An 18,824-nucleotide genomic window follows, 5' to 3' on the forward strand; every position below is an offset into this window, starting at 1 on the left:
ACTTGCACTGAAATCCCAGAGTTGGCTTAGCTTTGTCCATGCATAAGGACAGATCAAATACACTGGGTGCACGAGGGGCAGGGGAACAAACTTTTGCTTCATATGTTTCTTAAGAGATAAATTCATACTCTTTTCTAATGTCATCTTTGAGCTCAATATCCTCTAAAAACTTGTGAGCAACCATTTCCAAAGCATCTGTAGGCCAGGTTTGGAACCAATCAATGGTGCAGCAGTTTATCAGTGAAGGGAACATCCGTAATCGATTCCGAAATGCGTCTCCAATAGGACTCATGGCTACAAAAATAAAAACATGATCGTTAGCCAAGTTTCTTGGCAGTTAGGAAGCAGAAAAACAAATAAATCTAAATAAAAACATTATAAGAAATAATGCTTTGTATACAGACCTAAGACAATATGCAAATTTTTCTTCACCCTTTCAATAAAATAACTGTACATAGCAAGGGGCGTGGCTTCAATCTTCCTGTTCTCCATCCTTGCTGCACTTTGCATTTTCTCAACAATTTCAGCTTTCTCATCTGCTGCAAAGATATTAGGCACATCCCCAGTATTTAAAAGCATGTTGATATCTTCTACAAATGATTCATCCTTTATTTGATTATCGCAGAACAAAAAGGACATATTGTTGTTACCAACACCTGTTTTCAGCATGACTTGTTTAATATCATCTTTCCATTCACTGATGCCATAGGACTTGGTAATTTCTATCTGGAAGAGCTCAAAGGAATTCATGAAGGTGGCAAGCTTGGTCGCGCTTTGCCGGCCACTCCCACCAACGCCCACCAACAACAGGTGTCCATTATCCTGTTTCAGTACCCTGCATATCCTCGAGATGTGCTCAATAGCAAACTGGAACATGACCAGGGACATGGGGGCCTTGCTGATATTATTGTATTCCTCAAGGTAGAATTCCATCACACTTGTCAGCTGCTTTAAGTCTGTGATTTCGTCATAAATTTTGACAGAACTGCTTGGCTTTAAATAGTCTCCAAAGAACAGGCCACGAATATTATCATCAGTGACTATTCCAGTAGGTGAAAGATGACTCAGTACCTAGGAAAAAGACAAGAATCAACAGATTATTCTAGCTATTAGAGGATTATTTTCCTTAACATCGCAATAATCCTTATCTACACAGCATTAGTACTGCAGAAAGCACTGTTTTTCACTGTTCTAGTTTCAGCCTTGGTCTGGAAAATAATACTGCAGGTTTCTACATATACACACCTCACAGAGAGATACTGCTGTCAAATATAGGACTAGTTCTAAAAAGGCTTCTCAGAAAGGTACCCACCACACTCATTGGATCATCCAAATAATTATCTTGGGTAAAAGCACAGATAAATGCTGTGCAAGATATTTATTCCATTCCTGTTGGTCCTTTGTATCAACGCAGAATCCCTCAGAAGTTCTGAATATTCTGATATGAATACTTGATGCTGAACAGAAGATTATCCATATTTTTTAAATTCACTGGTCAAAATATTGCCAAATGTCTCCAATAATGACTTAATCTCAATGTTTAAGTATTTCTGAAAATGCATCACCTTGGTCCCAGCACATTACCCAAAAATACCTTATTAAAGTTCTGTTTGAAGCTATTTAATGTTGTCTCTTGTACCATCTGAAAGAAAACATTCTTGTCATCCTCATCAACCAAGCGATCATAGAAAACTCTGTAAACCTCATGAACCCAAAGTCTGATCAGTTTATCTCCATCCTGAAAATGTAAATACAAAAAAATAGGTAAATATAGCTCAGGCAGGATTTATTCAAAAAGAAAAGGTTAGAAATGTCCATCTGGACCCTGCTATACCTTGTACTAAACTCAGTGGGAATCTTTCGATCCCAAGCCATTCAGCACATGGCCCAGCATCTGCTAACTTAACTGGATTCCTCACCTAGTTACCATCTTGTCCTTCCTGCCAACACAAACTGGGACTCTCGCGTCAAAGTATTTTTCTCTACTACATCAAATCAAATCGTATTAACAAAATGACAGCTCTCTCCCTCAGAGACAGACAGAAAACACATAACAAGGAATTCAGGGACTTTTCTGATCTTAAACCCTGTAAATCTATTGAAATCACAGTTTATGTATTAAAAAAATAATTTAATTTTTTCACTGCTCTCTCCTACATCAGCGTAATTAAACTACAACTTACTTGCAAATGAGTGTGTGGACAGAGCAGAACTCCTTTAATAACCCTGGAAAAATCCCGCAGATTAAAGACATAGTGGGATTTTGAGGGAGTTGGAAGAAAATTATCCACTGCCAATTTATAAAGCACCGATGTCGCTTGGACCATCATCTTACCCAGCCTTAAGAAGGAAAAGAAATACAATTATAACTTCTGCAGTTAAATCACAGGGAAAAGACAACAAAGGTGCTACAGGAAATAGATCCCATTACCTCAAAAATGAAGCATCAAAGCCTTTGCCAAAGTGCCAGTCAGTAACTGCAGTAAAAATCTTGCTTAAAATGTCATCATTGAAAGAACAGATAGAGACAATATTCAAGTGCCGTGTGAAGCGTCCTATAAGACACACAGAAGGATGCAGAGAGATTTGAATCTTCAAATATTTTTTCCACCTTTCAGCTAGCATCTTCTAGGTTTGCCTGTCACTAAAAGAACATTTGAATCTGGCACCAGCTTCATTATTTTGTTTCTGGCAGATTTTTTCCCAAGCAGTGAAGCAAAAGAAATATAAACCGGTTTACATTTTCTATCAGTATTTAACTTAAAACAACTGTTTTGAATATGTAAAACATGAATCTCCATTAAAAGGCCACTACTACCCAATTTATAATTTCAGCTCACCTCAGCCTTCTTGATTATATGACACAGTAAAAACTTTACAAAGTCAAGTATCTTGTTATTGGCTTTCACTAAAAAAGAATCAGTCTATACATGAGTATATTTTAGAAATTTAGCTATATCAGAAGGGTTATTTTCATAAAGCCTCTTTAGAACACATACAGTCATTTCTGTATCACGGTGTTTATAAGAAGCAAAGCAGAGTGAAGTGCCTTATAACAATGCAGCTGTATATAGTCTATAATAATGTAGCTGCAGCTACATTAGGGCTTTTATTTACATAATTTTTTCATTAGAAAATATAACCTCCTTTATGGTGCTGTGACAGGAATCATGGACTTGCAGGCAACATTCTTGTAAATAAATGCAGGCAGCCTACCTTAGCAGCAGGAGATACAACTTCAGAAATGACTTGCCAGAGACGTGGCAAGCAGATGTATTCCCTCCCTTTTCCAAGAACAGAAAACTGAAATATCCTCCATTGCTAATTTTAGAATAAATTTTGACAATCACAATTTAATCAACACTAAACACATTTTCTAATGTTGATTAAACTCCTTCTGGTAAAGGTATAGATTTGAACTTGAACATAACAGACCTGTACTTGGAATGACCCACTCAGTGAATGCACCTGTAGATATACCAGTCACAGATAAATGTAGAATTTGCCATCAGCAAACCTGAACCCACCCCTTAACTTCAGTCAGCTAGATAACCACCTGCCACAGTAATGTATTTCCTACCTGTAATGTCATTCCTGCCTCCCCCAGGGGGACCCATAGCTGTGACAAGCAGGACATCTATGATACTGATGTGGGATGCATCTTTCCTGTCATACCAGTGCCCATGATCAATCCATTGCCTGAGAAGCTCAATAGCTGGCTGGGCTCCATACACTTCCTTTTCAGGCATATTTAGGTCATCTGTGGAGAACACAAACATTGAATAAAAATCCTCAGTGTTTAGGAATTCAGTTTTCTTCTAAGAAGGAAAAATAACTGAACTAGAGGTAGAAAAAGACTATGTGTTGTTATTCCTGCTTCCCATTGAACTAAACAAAATCAAATACCATTACACCTCACAGGCATAATTAGGGGTGATGGATTAACTTAGTGTGGCTGGTGATTTTGTTTCATTTCATGCCATGTCCCACTGCAACTCTAAGAACTATTCTGAAGACAACCACCACTTAGATCTCTCAGCAAGAGCAATGCTAATCCTTTGGTGATCCCTGTGGGTTCCTTCCAACTCAGGAGGTTCTAGAATTCTCTGAATGCCTGAAAAAAGCACTAAGGCAATCCAAATTTACTAGTCTCTTTGCCTAAAGCCAAAACAGAAATTATTTTTTAAAAATGAAAAAAATATGTCTTACCCACAAAAATTATAGCTTCTTTCCCTGCTGGAGGTCCAAATAATCCTTTTCTTCTTCTGTCCAGCTTAGACATAATAATATCCTGAGTCTGGTTAGCAGAGGTTCTTGCAGAGAAGTTGATGAAACTTGGGATGTATTTTTCCTTTGGAAGTTTTAGTAGGAAGTTGTTTGTTATAGCTGTTTTTCCTGTGCCAGTGGGACCCACAAAAAGCAAAGGGACATTATGCTCCACATATGTTTTAAGAAAAAACATTTGTCTGGCAGTTTCCATTGTTGGAATGATAAGCTCAGATACCTGTTATATAGGAAAGTAAAACAAAGCATGAAAATCAAACATTTAATACCTTAATCAACATGAATATTTGCAAGCAACTACAGGAATCCTGTAGCACAAATGCATTTAAAAAGATTTCTATTGTCTGAAAACCTAAGCTATAACCAGGTTCTAGTAAATACTATGGCCCCACTTCTTGTTCAGGGCTTATACAGTCAATAGCACAACCAGTATTACCTATATTATGGTTCACAGACATTATATAAAGCCTGGAGGACTACAGAGATCAGGATGGCCGAGCTCTGTTACTGGGCAAAGAGAAAGGGACACTGGTAAGGAAATTTTTTTCTCTTCCTCATTTTTTACTTATAGTTAGCAGCTGTGGATTTGATATCGAGAAAAGATTTTCAGCAGCAGAATGAAATGTAGTCTTACATCTCTCGTGTACTTAACAGACAAGACAATTGCAACTACGGTGGAATAAAAAGTTGAAAAAGCTTAAGTTATCTTGAAATTTCATCTGCAGATCTCTCTTGTGCTTCTCTTCAGTTCACAGCTGCCATCAAAATCTGAGTGCCCTTATTTGGAAATGGAAGGGATCCAGCACTCTCAGTAATGCTCCCCACATCCCCAAGTAAGTCTTTTTGCTTGCTTTCTCTAACTCATACTCCAATATCAAGAGATCAACCCCTGAAAACAGAAATGAAGGCATGGAAATTCAGGCTTTGGCTTTTTCCCACCATGGTTTCCCCAATATCAAATGCTGTTAGAGAACAAAGCAGAACCCAAATTTTAACCACCAGGCAACCTCAGGGCTCCATGTGCACCTGCAGTGCTGAGCTTCAGAGCTAGTGGTACTAGAATTGAGTCCAAAGCATGAAAGGGAGCTCACAGGGACTAATGAAATGTTGCAAAGCAATCATCAAACAGCCTAATAGAGTTACTTATACCTCCTAATTATTTAGTCAAATAATTATTTTCCATAGTAAAGATACCAATGTGCACCTTAGCCCCTGGGGCGATAACTTGCTCTTCTTTTGTGATGTAGTCTGTCCACATGTTCCACTGCCCGTGGCCATGCTTGTTATAATAGAAGTCATAAACACTCCCTGTTAATTGAAAAACACAACATAGGAAAACCCATTGATTAAATGATAAAAATAAACTTCAGCAATTTTAGTGTGAGATTTCCAAAACTGTGAAATAATGGAAGCTTTCTAGTACACAAAATACACCCCCACCCCCCCCAGTCACATCCCCCACTGCCATTATCATCACCATATTATTTTAGGTCAGATTCAGCCACAGTGTTTGAGTACAACAGGAGGCATATGCTACTCCTGGTTAAAAGAGCCAGGAAAGGGCACCCAACTGTGCAGCCCAAGGCTTGGCAGATGGTGGCTCTGCTGCAGACTCAACATCTGCCAGGCACACTAAGTGCCAAGCTTTCTTACTGCTTTATAAAGAGCCAAGCAGGCACAGTTATGAAGAAGCACCTTTTTCTGGGAAGATATTGTTTTTGTTAAGCTTCACATTTTTAGGGCGTGGGTTTTCCTCATTCATTCCATTGAGCAAGTTGCGATAAAATGAATCAAATTTTCTTCTGCTGTCTGCATCGATGATCCCTCCAATTGTCCACACCAAAGCAAAAAGGAAAAGGGCCTGCAGCCACGAGGTGATTTGATGAGGAGACATAGTTTCACTGTCCTCTTCATCGGATTCCTTTATTTCATCTAAAACACATATTTTGAATTTTAGTTAAATGCCAGTAATAGCCATAAATCCCAATTCAAAATGTGTTTTTTCAAAAGTATTCTCAACATTAAGGAATTCCTTTGGTTTTTCCTTGCATCTTATAACCTACATTTTGTCCTGGAACATGGCAGGAAAAAAAAAGAAAAACTGAAATAAAAACCAGGCAGCTTAGGGTACTTACCAAGGAGAGAAGAATAGAGTTTCATCAAGCTGTAACTCAGGTGAATAGAGGATGTTTTTACAATGACTTTGCAATGATGGTCAATAAAATCCAAACAGGGCTCAACTAGCCACATAAATAAGTTATTGACCTACCAGGAGAAAAGGAAACAGCTGTGTGACAATGCAGGACTCTCCACATTCCCCACTGTTCCTTAATTCACTCTCAATCAAACATAAGGCATCAGAAACTGTCCAGCTTGGCAGAGGGATCAGGAAAGGGCCCGTGTGAGGCAGTACTGAAACGTTTACGAAGTCACACCATCACTCTCTGATGGTGAAAACGAGTTGCTTTTAGCACAGAGAAGTTTTCAGTGGGAATTCTGTTACCCAGTTGCTAATCCAGACAGCAGAGCAGAAGCTCAGCCTAGAGAGACTCCTGTCTTGCTTAGGCAACAACAAAATTATTCCAACAGAAACAAAGGTAAGGGTTTCATCCTCCCTTAAAAAGAGGCCCCCTACAGAGGGCCCAGCCCAGATCCTGTGCCCCAGCAGGAATTCCAGCATGCTGGGGCTGACTGGTGCCTGCAGGAGTGCCACAGCATGTGGGTAAATACTCACCATGGCTGGTGGCATCTCAAACTGGAAAACAGGACAGTATCATGACCTACCCTCTTCCCAGGGACTAGTACTCAAGGAGATGCACTAAAAGGTCAGGCTATCTGTTGGTTAAGGAATAATTGCTTTACTCTGATGAACTAAGAAAACTATAAAGAAAGAGATCTTCTAGTCCTGGTACTTCTTTGGAATTTGATTCTAATTTCCTGCAAAAACTCAAAGGGAGTCTTCTCAAATCATGTAAATTTTCTATAGCTGCAATCTTAATATCATTCCAATTATGTTCTAGATTTTAATGCCCAATAATAGCAATTTTAAATTTTCATTAAAAGCTGATTCTCATCAACACCTATTTTTATTTGCATCTACAGAAAACATAGTACAACACACAGCACAAAGAACTCTCCTTGATACAAGCAATGAGGTGAAAAAGACTTTGAAGACTAAACTGTAATGGTAATAATAAAAAAGTTTTGATTCTGCATGCCTGCCTTCCAGTGGGCAAACTGTGAATGTCACCTTATAGTTAATCTTAGATTAACTTAAATTAATCTTAAATTAGACCTGTGCAAAAATGAAGTCTCGTACCAGCTCTAGGTGTTCTTCCTGCAGGTTTGGAGGCAGAGTTTTTATGTAGGAATCCTTCAGTGGCTTCCAGCCTAACTGTTGTGGGTCCATATAGATCATACCACACCTGGGAAGATCAAACACCTATGGTAGAGGAATACATGTGCAAGGTGGGGCAGTTCAAACTTGAATGCGCTCACATTACCTGCTGACAGTTGCTGGAGATGCCTGCTCTAAGTCCGCCGGCTCAAAGATTAAACTCATTTTTGAGCTCATCTGAATTATTTCACCACTCATTAAGCATAACTGGAAGAAGAGCATCACATAAACATGGTCTAGTCATGTCAGTGCTGATCATACAGTCAAAGCAATGTCTGTCATAAAATCACTGAACATTTCACTTAGTGTCACTCCTAATTCATTTGTATCCTTCCAATACATGATACGTTATGACCTTGTCTCAACTTTTCCCTGTCTTACTGTAAAGCTTGCAGAGACACAGAACTTTAAATAACTCTGCAAGAAAAAAGAGTTATGACCTTCAGCTTTTTAAAAATTTATTTATTCTCGACGTAACTTAAGCAAGTTCAGTTTTCAGTCACAGAACTGAGTCCATGCACTCCATCTTCCTAAAAAGGTCAATAAAAAAGTCTCAATGATCAACATCATTTCAATAAAGAAGGAACAACACAAGGCTTCTAGGGAGAAGTAATGGGTTAATATTATCTAATACCATCTAAACCCACTCATACAACTGGGGAAATAAAACAGTGCTTTTAGGCACATCAGCCTTTTCTGAATTTCACACCTCCTTTGACTAATGTAGTAACAATATTGCTACAACTAAAATTAAGTAAGTTTATTCAAGGACAAGGCTACAGGCAAATATTAGGCTACCTTTTTATTATCATCCAGCACAGTGTTCATGTTCTCTATCCAAACTGCATCCACAGGGCCATCAAAAATAATCCACTTGCGATCATCTGTGGTAGAAGATGCTTGTTCCCTGAAGGCCTTTGCAAGAATTCCATCTGACCACTCATGACTTACAGGATCAAAACTGCCATACAACTGCCCCATAGTAATGGCTTTGGGATTAATAACTTTGTATTCAACAGCAAATTCATCCATGGCATTCGCTGAGTAAAAAGGCAAATACATGAGTTTGAGAATTTTATAGGTTAGTTTTATTCAACAGCTGAACAAGATGATATCTGAGGATCCTGATCTTGAGCTACTCTAGCTCAAAGCAAAAAACCCCAAATAATTGGCATCTAGGTAGCAGTAAATAAGAAATTCCCTTACTTGTACAAGGCAAGCAAGAAGTCTGCTGTAAAAAAACAGTGAAAAAAAGAAAAAGCAGAGCAGCATAGATTTCATGTATTTATGGGAGCTACTTACAATATTGTTTCAAGAGTATTATGCACAAATAAAATGCCTAACAAAATTCAGAAAAGTATAAACATAGCCATTAGTATGGCTTCCTGTTCCTGTAGATGTAGACAAAAATACTATCAGACAAACATTCCAGACAAAAATAACTCAATTAATAGAAATTCTACAGTCAAGAAAGAAGAATATAAAGACAATTAACAGCCTGGGCATATCTCAGCAAAGGAAAAATAACAGTCATAGAATTGATTTCATTTAATGAGAAGCTTGTGGCTGAACAATGTTACCTGCACACAAATCAGCCAGGGCTCCAGCCAGCACTTTGTATGAACTGGTCTTCCCACTCATAGGATCTCCCACAATCATGAAACCATGGCGCACCAGCATCATTTCGTACACCTGCCAGTGAAGGAGAACCACTCCTTAACATGGCACAAAAGCAAGTGTTACATGTTATGTGAATGAAAATAGCAGTCACTCTCCTGCATTCAGATGTGACACAACCAAATCTCTGCACTCTGCTGGCTGCACACATTAGCTCCTTCACAGGCTGCCTGAATTACAAAATCACTATGACCAAAGCAGGCTTTTATTCCATGATTTTTACTCATTAAAATCATGACATTTGTAATAGTCCATTAATTGGTAAGGAAACTACTAGCTATTCATCATGACACAGACAGTGAATGAAGAGTATTTCTGCTCTTGTGCTTTTCTTCCCCAGAAGTATGTGAAAATAAACCTGAATAATTTTTCCAATGAACCATGGCACTGGTTGAAGATTCAATTTTTCAATATTTTCAGTTAGTGCCTTGATAAATAGGTCATAGTCTGGTGTAGGAAGAACCACTCCAGGAAACAGGTCAGATATGATACCCTGTTAAGGAAAGAAAAAATAGAACACTATTTAAACACAGGCTACAAAAAGAGAAAATTCCCAAGTAAAACAATATTCACATAGATAACAGGAGCTTAAAACCAAATGTTCTCAGCTGGACAAAACTAACTTTTAGGCAAATCGTAGCCACGGAAGTATTCTATATACATGAAATAGAAATCTGTGCCTGCAGTTCTCATAAACACACTGCTATTGTAAAAAGAAGCTTAATGTTTACAAATTTGCCCCCATCAGGATTACACAAAATGATGTGAAAGCAGTTGAAAGAATTTCAGTGATTAAATAGAAGGGTATGTGTTCCAAAATTTCAGAACAGGGACTCTGGCTGTGCTTGTATCCTAGCTTTTAGTCTTCAATATTGATTGTTTTGTAGCTTAACATGGTCTTTATTTTCTATTAAAGCAGCATGCAAACAGAAACTTTGCCATTTTTATTCTGAACTCAAGTTTCTAAGTGACCTTAACTTAATTATCCACATCTCTTTTGGAGCACAAAGCCAGAATACAAACTTCAAAGAATGATTTCCACTAATGAAACAGCACAAGACGATTTTTAACAAGATACCATCTAAAACGTTTTGTAGAATAACTTTAAAGCACCACTGAAAGTTTGCTTTGCAAAATAATCCTAACGGAGCCAAAGAGTTCCTCCAGATCCATGGACTGAAATAACTGTACACTATGGCATCATCTAGATCAAACTGTTCTAAATTAAGATAATGACCTGTTTCTCTGAGTTCTTACAATGGAGCTCATCATCAGAAAACCTGAAACACACTGGTCTGATATCTTACCTGAAACAGTGGCACATCCTGGGACAAGAACTTGGCCAAATTAACATCCAGCAAAGCCCGAAGCAACAACACGCTTTCATTTTCAGTTGGGTACTTCAGTTTTAGGTTCCCTGCTGCTGTCAGGACAGATTTCACTGCACGCATTCCGTAATCATAGTGGTGCTGAGATGACAACTGCTCTGAGCACAAACGGTAAGTGGCAACAATTTTCTGGGCAAGACTGTGGATAGTAAAATATTATGTAGAGTGAAAATATCTCAGCATGCAAGGAAAATAATTTACTTTCCTGTGTATACAAAGTATCTGCAGTGATTCTAAGACACAGCAGCTGACAAGATGGCCCAAGACACCTGGGAAGCAAGACTGTAGATTATGCCATACTAGAGAACGTGTGCATCATCTAGGAAATCTGTTTGATATTTTGGTACATTTTCTAAATGATTCTGTGCAGAAGTGCACATCTGGCAACATGGGGTGGTAAGTGAGGATTGACAAGAAAGCAGGAAAAAGTACTTTCTAGAGAAACAAAACACAGACAGCTGTCCATATATGCCTCACACACACATATATACCTTATAGAGGAATGAGGTATATCACACTCGACAGAGGTAAAAAATTCAGCATGTCTTACCTCTTAGAGTCCAGAAATCCCATTGAATAAAGTGAAATTTCCCCAATCAAGGCATAATCTGGGACCATCATGGCAACTGTTCTGAACAGTGCCTGTAAGAAAAAAAGTAAGATGCCAGCTTTTGCCTATGGAATATTGTAATAAATTGTGCCTATTTTGTAAGAGTAGCACCTCTCCATAAATTCACGAATGCAAAGAATTCATGAATCATCTGAAATCTATGAGACTTCTTTATAATTCTATTCTATTCTGATCTTATCAAGAGGTTCAAGAGGTCTGTGCTAAGCACTGCAGTAACAAATGCTTAGAAAGAGTCAGTTCTAAAGAACTATGAATAGAGAAAAAGGGAAGTGACATTCACCTCACTTTCATAACAGACAAACAAGCACATGGCATGGCTAATGCCTTGTAAAAGATCATGCAAAGAATTGTGGCAATGTTAGAAAAAGAACCAGGACCATATCAGTCTTCGTAGTGTCTCAGCAGAAGTTACAGAAGTGTCTCAAAGTTATAATAAATTTAAATTGGGATTTGGATCACCAAGCCATTGTAAACCCAGAGAATTTCCAATTAGAGAGAACACAGTTAATGCTGTAAACTGCTATCAATATGATTAGACTGAGACCTTTCTTCTGTGCATTTTGTACAACCTTAACTATTTACTAAAGCTTCACGAAAAGCACAGCGGGATACACTTGAATAGATTATCAGTTGTGCTGGTTTTGGCTGGGGTAGACTTAAATTGTTTCACAGGAGCTGGCCTGAGCTGTGTTTTGGATTTGTGCTGGAAGTGTTGATAATTCAGGGATGTTTTAGTTATTGCTGAGCCGGGCTCACACAGAGTCAAGGACTTTTCTGCTCCTCACCCCACACACCGGCCAGGAGAATGGGTACACAAGGAGCTGGGAGGGGACACAGCCAGGACAGCTGACCCAGGGATATTCCAGAGCACATGGGGTCATGCTCAGCAGAAGCAGCAAGAGAGGGAATGTTCAGAGTGATTGTGTTTTTCTCCCTTAAGCAACCATTACACATCAGTTTATTATTTCACTGATGACTTTTTTATTACTGTAGACTAGAACCTGCAAATTCAGGTTAATTTTTCCAAGAAAGCAGGATTTCAGACTTACCTTCAGATTATCAGGCAACTCTGCCCTTCCAGCATAGCCAGGATTCATCGTAATAAATACAGCACATGTGGGATTAAGAGAGATCTCCGTCCCTTCAAAGATGAATGTTTTGAGTTTACGAATTATAGCTTGCTGGATGCTGAGTATTTGCTGGGCAACTACAGATAATACCTCAACCTAATACAGACAGAACAGATTGGAAAACATAAGACATGGTTTTGTTTACATGTTTTGATGGCTGTATTTGTGTTCCTCCAGGGAAAAATCACCCTTAGCCTATGCATTAGCTGCCTATTGAAGGGATCCCCTGAAAGTCAGTGCCACTATTCTCTACTCAGCCAACAGAGACTGATCAACAGAGGCTTCTAAAAGCCTCCTCAGGGAAATACCGTGTGTCTGAATGCAGACATCTAAGTTAGTTGGACAGGAACTCCCTCTGGAGGCCTCTAAAAGCACTTTCCCTTCAACTCAGACACAGAAAGAGTTTAGGCTCTACAGAAAAACTGATTCACTCAATGGCCAAAATTGAGGGTAAACAATAGGTACGGCTGCTAATTGTTTTAAAGTATAAACAGAATATTGGAAAAGAAATGATAATGTTTGAATTCACAAGAAAACAAGCTACAGCAGAAAAATGGAAAAATTAAGGAGTTAAAGATACTAATACAAAATAGAATTTCATTAAATTTCCACATTTACTAGTATGTACTGAAATAAAATTTTATCAAAGTAACAATAAAACTTATCCAAAGTCATTAGTGACCAAATTAAACAAAAGCAAAAAGACCAGAGTAAGATCAAGGGGAGAATTAGATGTGTCTGTTTACACAGCTTGATAATCAGGTCACTCAGTTAGTGACACTCAGCTCTAGTCATTACACAAATCCTTCCACTGGCATTTGTCTGTCCTGTGCTGAACACAGACACATGCAACTCCACAGCTGTAGCTCGATTTCTCAAGAAGAATACAAGAACTTTTCTTTCCCAACAAATGAGTGACACAAGAAAAAATTGTAAAGGAACATTTTTTTTTCAGCTCAATTGACCCAGAACACAACACTTCCTCAACACAGCACAGGTAGGCTCGTACTTCTAGAGAAGGCAGCTGAGTGCCTATGTCTGTGTCACTATCAAAACAAAGAGGCCTCACCACAGGTAAAAGCAGAAAATTGGCAATAATGCTGTCATGTCTAAATCTAAAACTTCTTGTGTCTTAAATTAAAGCTTTCTCATTTTATTTGTCTGAGTTAAAACATTACCTCAATTCTATTGAACTCGTCAAAGCAGGCCCACGCCCCAGCTTGTGCCAGCCCCTTAAAGAACTTGCCCATTGCCTTGTAATCGAGGCCATCGGAGCAGTTAAAGACAACACACTACAACAAAAACACAGAGAACTTGTCTCAGTATTACCATAAAGTCCACTATAAAATTCTTAGCGTCTAAAATGGGAAGGGATTACTGTTGTTATTTTGGATTAGAAAACCAGGATGTCATATAGACACAGTCCCAAATGTGAGTTTGTTACCAACTATTCCCATGAATAAAGAACAGAATCATTAGGCTAGGAAAGACCTTTGAGCAACTGTAAATGAATAGCTACAAAACAAGCAGCACTTGCTTAAGAATTGCATTTTAAGAAATATCTACATATCCAAACATAAACAGTGGAAAGTAAAAAAAAAAAAGGGGGGGGGGTGGTTTGGTACCTGTTTAGCTATTGCTTTTGCTAGATCTTTAGTTGTTTCTGTTTTGCCAGTTCCAGCAGGCCCTTCTGGAGCACCACCAAGATTTAATTTCAAGGCACCCATTAATGTCCTACATTACCAAGAACACAGGCATTAGAAATAGCAATCTTTAACATCAGATTGTTTCTGAACGGATTGATAAGCATTTTCCTATACAGGCTCTCCTGAAAACAATTTACTACTACAATCTACTGATTTTGCAGCTTGCCCTAAAAACCCAGTATTGTCTCATAAGTGATTCCTAATTGTGGAAGGTCACATTTGGTCACTTGGCCTAAAAGGAATATCAAGGCTTTTATTACATGCATCCACCTTGTATACCCTCAATCACACAAGAAAATGAACAGTGTCATGAGCAAGATGGTAGAGTCTGCAAAAGCACACATTTCCCTCAAGTGGCACTTGAACTGGCAAGAGCTTGAAGCTGGCTTTATAAATTCAGCCAATCTTTAGAAATTGATGAGAAAGCATAAAGGTTGTTACAAAAACCTGGGAATCACATTGCTTTTCAAGTGAACATCTTACTAAAATGAGATCCCTGTTAACACTGGAGTGATCTGATTATTTTACAAAATCCTCATTGAAAGGCTTTCACTCCTGTCTTGAGGGCTCGCCAGAATTGAAATACCAAATGCCTTTGAATATTTCAACCTTGAGGATTGAAGTGTTTCTATTACAACCTCTTGCAAGCAAGAAGGAAGCTAACTGTATCTGTGAAGGGCTCTATAATTACCTCATTTATCTTACAGGCAGGCATACCCAAACTGTGTGTCATACTTCAGATAAATTAATTGACCAGTGCTACTGTAGAATTCTTTGCAGTACCAATACCATTTGCTGCCACCTCCTTTCAGAAGCACCTTCTTGAATACAGTAGAATCTATTACCCTCCTGGTGTAGAAGCCTATATATTGTAAATATTTTTACCATATTTGCAAAAAATCTACAGGAAAATGTTAGCTGCTGAGGTTCCTCCTATTATTAACTAGAACAACTGCAAGTAAGTACAGATCAATCCAAAAAAAGAAAACATTATTCACAGACAATATGTCTTTACCTGTAACATCGATCTGTCAGTGGGGTTATAACCAGACGTTGTGAATTGCCCAGATACTCATAACCATATTTCATTTCTGTTGTGATCATTCTCACTATCACATCATTCTCTGCCCAGTAGTATCTCAGCTGAGAAATCCACTGGAAGTCATTCAGATCCGTGACTTTGTCTTCAACCAATTTTGAGACCACATCACGAGCTGCAGAGTAAGACACAGATTGTTTAAAAAAATCTACTCTTCTACTGTGGTAGTTTACTTAAAAGCACTTTAAAGTAACATTTACTTAGAGCTATGTAAAAGCAATTCAACGTTTAGAGGCTGGTTTTCATGTTAGAGAGGAATTTGCAATTGTTTTGCATAGGGAATCAGCTGAATTGTAACTAGATTACAGTTTCTGTTCTAAATAGATGGGAGACCCTTGTGCAGAACTGAGCAATCCTCATTTGCCCAAAGAACTGAGCAATAACTCTGTAAAGGTTGATTCAAGTTAGAGAAAACATTTTAGGTGCCTCTCTCCCATAGTCCATGCAGCTAATGACAGCAGCACTGCCCCAGATGGCACAGGGGTAGCAGGAGCTGCACAGCACCGTGCACATCGATGACAATGAGAGCTCCAAGGGTCAGCCGGGCTCCACTGGACAGCTTTCCTCTCACTAACTCAACTATGTCCTTGATCTGTAGGTTGCTCTTCTCCAAGAAATCCTGTCACAGAAACAAACACAAGCATTAATGTGATGCTGTAGCCAGCAGTTCCCAGGTAACAAGTGACAGTACAAGGGCACATGGTCTTAAGCTGCACCAGGGAAGTTTACATTGAATATTAGGAAGAATTTCTGCATAGAAAGAGTGATTAGACATTGGAAGGGGCTTCCCAGGGAGGTGGTGGAGTCACTGTCCCTGGAGGTGTTTAAGGAGACTGGATATGGCACTCAGTGCCAGGGTCTGGTTGACAACGTGGTGTTGGGTCTTCAGTTGGACTCGATAGGCTCAGAGGTCTTTTCCAACCTCAGTGATTCTGTGGTCACTGCACTGTACAGAAAGATTTATGCCTGCACTTTTCTCTGAGGCTTTCCATGTAGAGACAGGAATTAGAAATAAAAAATACATAGTGTTTAGCAGTGGTCTGCCACTTTTAGTTTGGTGCTTTACACTCATAAATGAAGCAATAAAATTTCCTTCAGTAGGATTTCTCCTGATACACACCAAAGTAAATGGAAACAAACCTCTGCTGAGACCCAATGCAAAAGGAAAAACAAACTAAAGCACTGCATGAGTAAATTGCAATATGTTGTTGATTGAGGATCTTCTTTGTGAAGGAGCTTTTTATTAATTAATCAGAGGTCAGTGCCTAGAAATAGAAAGTTAGAAGAAAATCTTACTTGTAAAGCTTTTTTCCTTATAGCCTCAGACACTTCTTCTGTCCAGTAAATGGATGAAACACAAATAACTGCCTGTCCAGGCCATTGAAGTACCCACTCTTTTCGAGGAACCTTAAACAAAAAGATCAATTTCAAACACAAGTCATATAAACACACTAGATTGTGGTGCTGATAACAATTACTTTCCTCAAGTGTCTTTTGTCTCATGCTGCAAATAAATGAGAATCACCATCTAAAGCTTTAATACTCCTTCTTCATGAAACTTCAGAATTAAAACTGTAGATTAGTACTATTGAACAAGAAAAGCTGGATTCCACTTAGCTTCAAACATGTTTTCCTTGTTAAGAATTTGAGCAACATATTAATGTATATTTGTTTGTGAAATCTAACATATACCATAGTTCAGGAATAATTACCTGGCTATATCCTTTTATGCCGCCTTGAAGAACTTGTTTTACACTGGCCAACATCATTTCTTCTACTTGCAGAAGCCATTTTTCTACCATGCCCTTCAAGAAAGGAAAACAGTTAAGAGTCAATACACATTTCTTGATTGTATTCTTCTTCAATGACAAATTATTTGAAATGTGTTAGACTTAAATATGCTTTCTTTGGATCTAGGTGTTGTATATAAAAGGAATAACAGTAGAAATTACTCAAAATCTGACTGGTAATACTGTATTTTATGGTGTCTGAAGGCAGGTATATTAAACTCACTCTAAGGACAGCCCAGCTCAAGAAACAGCTGGATATGTTTCATATAAGTATAAACAAAAAACACAGATTGCATGGTCAGCTAAGCCTGCTCATTTTAACCCAGGGCATGCTTTGTTTCTGCAGAATTAAGGGAAAAGAATATCTAACTCACAACATGCCCCACCTTTCAGAGGAATTTACTGCAAAATTGGTATGTCTTACTCCTTTTTGTAGGAAATCCTTTTTATTCTAGAACACCAGTCTGCACTCTCATTTCCTAAACTCCTTTCATGATGTGATCCTAAATGGTTTAAACCTAATTCCTTCAAAAACATGCACTTTATGCAATGTATTATATATTAATCTACTTTAATATAGTAAAATATTAAAAAATTACATTTGCTTTCATTGGATAGATTTTATCTATGAAAGGAACTATTTCTTTCTCTGAACTGATCATGCCTATGATCTCCAGATCTTCCGTGAACTCCAGTTTAGCAATTCCTTCAAAACACTTCTTTAAATGTGGTTGTACTCGAAGTGGATCCTTTGTTTCAGACAGTATTTCAAGCAGCTCGTCATTAGACAGGAAAAAGAATCTGCCAGAAAAATACAATTACTTTCCAATCATGAAAATTGCCATTAATAATCTACTCATACAATTGGTTTTATTGTTGCTTAAGATACTAGTGTATCAGAGAGGAAATTATCATCTCAAATCCCTTTCCTTAAGCAATTTTTAACATTATAAAACCCATCACATCTGTTTTTTCAGAATTTCAATGTGACCACCTTTTTATAAAAAGGAAGAATAAGGGTTCTCAGACTCAGGCAGGAAAGACCAGATGGCTCCAGCCAGCCATTAAATACAAAAACCCTGAATCCTGCTCCTCATGATGATGTAAAACTTCCACAGATCACACACCTCTGAAGAGGGTGGGGCAGCAACATAATTGCATATCAGCCGTGGGAAGGTAGAAAGCTCCTTCAAAAATACCCTGCAAGTAATAATGCCTTTCCCAATCAAAGTTTACATTGTGACAGACAGATTGTGCCTCCCCATCCCCACCTGTTCTGGCATTTCACAACTGAGGAAAACAAGTTATGTCTGGAGATGAGAACAGCTTTTCACTTTTTGCTGCATGTGACTATGTCCCACATATGTTTATAAAATGAGATTTTTAAGTTCAGTAGAAATGGTCTGAAAGAGCTTATGGCTTCTTGTTTCTAACTTAGGCCTGTTTAATTAATTTACCTTGGGAAAAATAACCTTTTTGACTCCAAGTAAGTATTCAGCCCCTTTTGAATGTCCTCTAAGAGAGTATTTGCTTCCTGAAGTCTGTCTAACATCTTGGGTTGTTCAGTTGCTACAAGTACCTTTGTGTCTTTCACCTTTGTAAAAACAAACACATAGCAGAAACTGCTAAAAATTGCAATAAGTTTTACATTAAAGTTGTTAGCATCAATCACATATATTGCAGGAGACTAAAAAGCTGTAATTCTTTTCTGTAGTGTGCTTT

The 18,824-nt window shown here is 38.2% G+C and overlaps 1 protein-coding gene across 1 annotated transcript in view; it reads right to left on the reverse strand.

Annotated features, from left to right (window-relative positions):
- DNAH3 (dynein axonemal heavy chain 3) overlaps window positions 1–18,824 on the reverse strand; it is a 49,840-nt gene that overhangs the window by 14,732 nt on the left and 16,284 nt on the right. The window contains exons 21-46 of the mRNA XM_058849969.1: window positions 18,560–18,696; window positions 17,702–17,903; window positions 17,025–17,117; window positions 16,609–16,719; window positions 15,817–15,931; window positions 15,229–15,427; window positions 14,133–14,241; window positions 13,686–13,799; window positions 12,427–12,603; window positions 11,297–11,388; window positions 10,666–10,885; window positions 9,717–9,851; window positions 9,262–9,373; window positions 8,480–8,721; window positions 7,788–7,888; window positions 7,604–7,709; window positions 6,420–6,549; window positions 5,980–6,216; window positions 5,489–5,592; window positions 4,210–4,504; window positions 3,581–3,760; window positions 2,432–2,555; window positions 2,184–2,340; window positions 1,595–1,738; window positions 405–1,071; window positions 129–294 (exon numbers count right to left, since the gene is read on the reverse strand). Of these exons, the coding sequence (XP_058705952.1) occupies window positions 129–294; window positions 405–1,071; window positions 1,595–1,738; window positions 2,184–2,340; window positions 2,432–2,555; window positions 3,581–3,760; window positions 4,210–4,504; window positions 5,489–5,592; window positions 5,980–6,216; window positions 6,420–6,549; window positions 7,604–7,709; window positions 7,788–7,888; window positions 8,480–8,721; window positions 9,262–9,373; window positions 9,717–9,851; window positions 10,666–10,885; window positions 11,297–11,388; window positions 12,427–12,603; window positions 13,686–13,799; window positions 14,133–14,241; window positions 15,229–15,427; window positions 15,817–15,931; window positions 16,609–16,719; window positions 17,025–17,117; window positions 17,702–17,903; window positions 18,560–18,696 (4,469 nt within the window). The remainder of the gene's footprint in view (window positions 1–128; window positions 295–404; window positions 1,072–1,594; window positions 1,739–2,183; window positions 2,341–2,431; window positions 2,556–3,580; window positions 3,761–4,209; window positions 4,505–5,488; window positions 5,593–5,979; window positions 6,217–6,419; window positions 6,550–7,603; window positions 7,710–7,787; window positions 7,889–8,479; window positions 8,722–9,261; window positions 9,374–9,716; window positions 9,852–10,665; window positions 10,886–11,296; window positions 11,389–12,426; window positions 12,604–13,685; window positions 13,800–14,132; window positions 14,242–15,228; window positions 15,428–15,816; window positions 15,932–16,608; window positions 16,720–17,024; window positions 17,118–17,701; window positions 17,904–18,559; window positions 18,697–18,824) is intronic.

The sequence above is a fragment of the Poecile atricapillus genome, chromosome 14 (assembly GCF_030490865.1).
Source record: "Poecile atricapillus isolate bPoeAtr1 chromosome 14, bPoeAtr1.hap1, whole genome shotgun sequence".
Classification (NCBI taxonomy): domain Eukaryota; kingdom Metazoa; phylum Chordata; class Aves; order Passeriformes; family Paridae; genus Poecile; species Poecile atricapillus.